The sequence below is a fragment of the Metarhizium robertsii genome, assembly GCF_000187425.2.
Source record: "Metarhizium robertsii ARSEF 23 chromosome Unknown MAA_Scf_5, whole genome shotgun sequence".
In the NCBI taxonomy this organism is placed as follows: domain Eukaryota; kingdom Fungi; phylum Ascomycota; class Sordariomycetes; order Hypocreales; family Clavicipitaceae; genus Metarhizium; species Metarhizium robertsii.
This window is the reverse complement of record NW_011942193.1, coordinates 1,205,031-1,206,592: the sequence shown is the minus strand read 5'-3', so window position 1 is coordinate 1,206,592 and position 1,562 is coordinate 1,205,031. Positions and strand designations below refer to the sequence as shown.

At 54.3% G+C, this 1,562-nt stretch overlaps 1 protein-coding gene across 1 annotated transcript; it reads left to right on the top strand.

Moving 5' to 3' along the window:
- Positions 1-341: 341 nt before the first annotated feature.
- On the top strand, positions 342-1,325 carry MAA_04288 (uncharacterized protein; the record flags this gene model as incomplete). Its single annotated transcript, XM_007822286.1, has 1 exon — positions 342-1,325. One exon carries the CDS (start codon positions 342-344, stop codon positions 1,323-1,325), a length of 984 nt encoding a protein of 327 aa, XP_007820477.1.
- Positions 1,326-1,562: the final 237 nt, after the last annotated feature.

Below are 1,562 nucleotides of genomic sequence, written 5' to 3'. Positions count from 1 at the left end.
GCCGTCTGTCTTGGTTTGCTTGGCATTGTCCGTATCGTCAGCGCAAGCGTTGTGAAGAAGATCCACCAACCAACCGGACTCGACTACTAATACCGCCAGCGTCCACCCTCGTGCCCAAGTTGCAGGGTCGCGCTTGTCCCTCCAACCGGCTCCGACTCCTGCGTTCCTGGCGACCGCGACCTGCACTTCCTGGAGCAACAACAAGCGACTTCCCGACTCCTCTACTTGACGCTACAGAAAACTTCTCGCCTCCTCCCGTCCCTCAAGACCGACATAGTATATCTTTTTCAAGCCACGCTAGCTTTCCTTGACCCGCATGCAGTTTCTCCTAGACAGGACTCATGGAGCCCGTTCCTGAGACGGAACGTATGGAGGCGTTCAAGTCCTCACCTGTGCCCTCCCTTCGTCTTAGTAGCAACCCGAATGCTATTCCACCGTTGGACCTGGACATGGTGAGGAAACCGCCCACCATACGTCGCAGTACCGACCCGAACCCAACCTCACCAATTTCACCATCATGGAGTTCGGCACCTTCTGTTGCCTTGCCTTACAGACCACGAACTGCATCCCCTCTATCAGGAGGCCATTCACGATCGCGGTCTGCCGCTAGCCTCGCTTCCCCTATGTCACGAACCCAGTCTATGCCCGGAGTCAGCGGTTCGGGGCGTATTTTGTACTCACCCGGCTTACGACCCGCAAGTCCCTCCAACTCTGGCTCCCCAAGTCGTGTTCGAACGCCAAGAAAGCCTGTCGATGAAGCTTTTCCTGCGACATCTCCGGTCCGGACGAGTGTTCTCGAGCAAGACAAGAAGCAACCCGACCGAAGCAGCTCACCCGTTCTTGGAGGAGCAATTGTGTCATCAAGTCGACTTAGGAGATCCTCGTCTCCTTTTCGAAGTGTGCCACCGCCGAGTTCCAGCGCTCTTTCTTTGCTACCCTCGCCACCGTCCTCCGTTTCGTCAGCTTCCTCTTTACGAGGCTACGATGCTCTGTCAGCCAGTTATGGGGGCAGCCTATCTTCCGTGCCATCCACACCGACGTCAGCTCGATCACGCAGCCCCAGCATCTCAAGTTTGGAAACCATTCCTGACTCTCCAGATGCAGAAGAGGCCGCTTTGGAAGCCGAGAAATTAACTCAGCTCAAGGTTGCCGCAGAAGGAGCAGATGGCGGCGATTCGTCCGATTCCAAAGGTCGACCACCTATGGACGCACCTCCCAGGGGCAGAACTCTTAGCTATGGACCAAGGGACAAACGCAAGCGATGGAGTGTCTGTGGAGCCGAACGACGCGGCGATTTAGATCTGGAGACAATTTGGGAGGACTGAGGACATGAAATGAACCGTGAATGGCATCACGGCGTTGCATGATACACACAACAGAGCAAAGCGAGCTTTTTTTGCATTACCCGACATGAATTATTATGAACAGCGGAAACGGTTTTATTTTCTATGGTTTACGCAGGCTCGATGGGGGTTTTTTTTTTGGCGTCATTGTCATGTTTCTTTTTGACTAGGCCCGTCCACTATTTTGGTGAGGCAAATGTTTGGAGGGCTTAGTAGGTC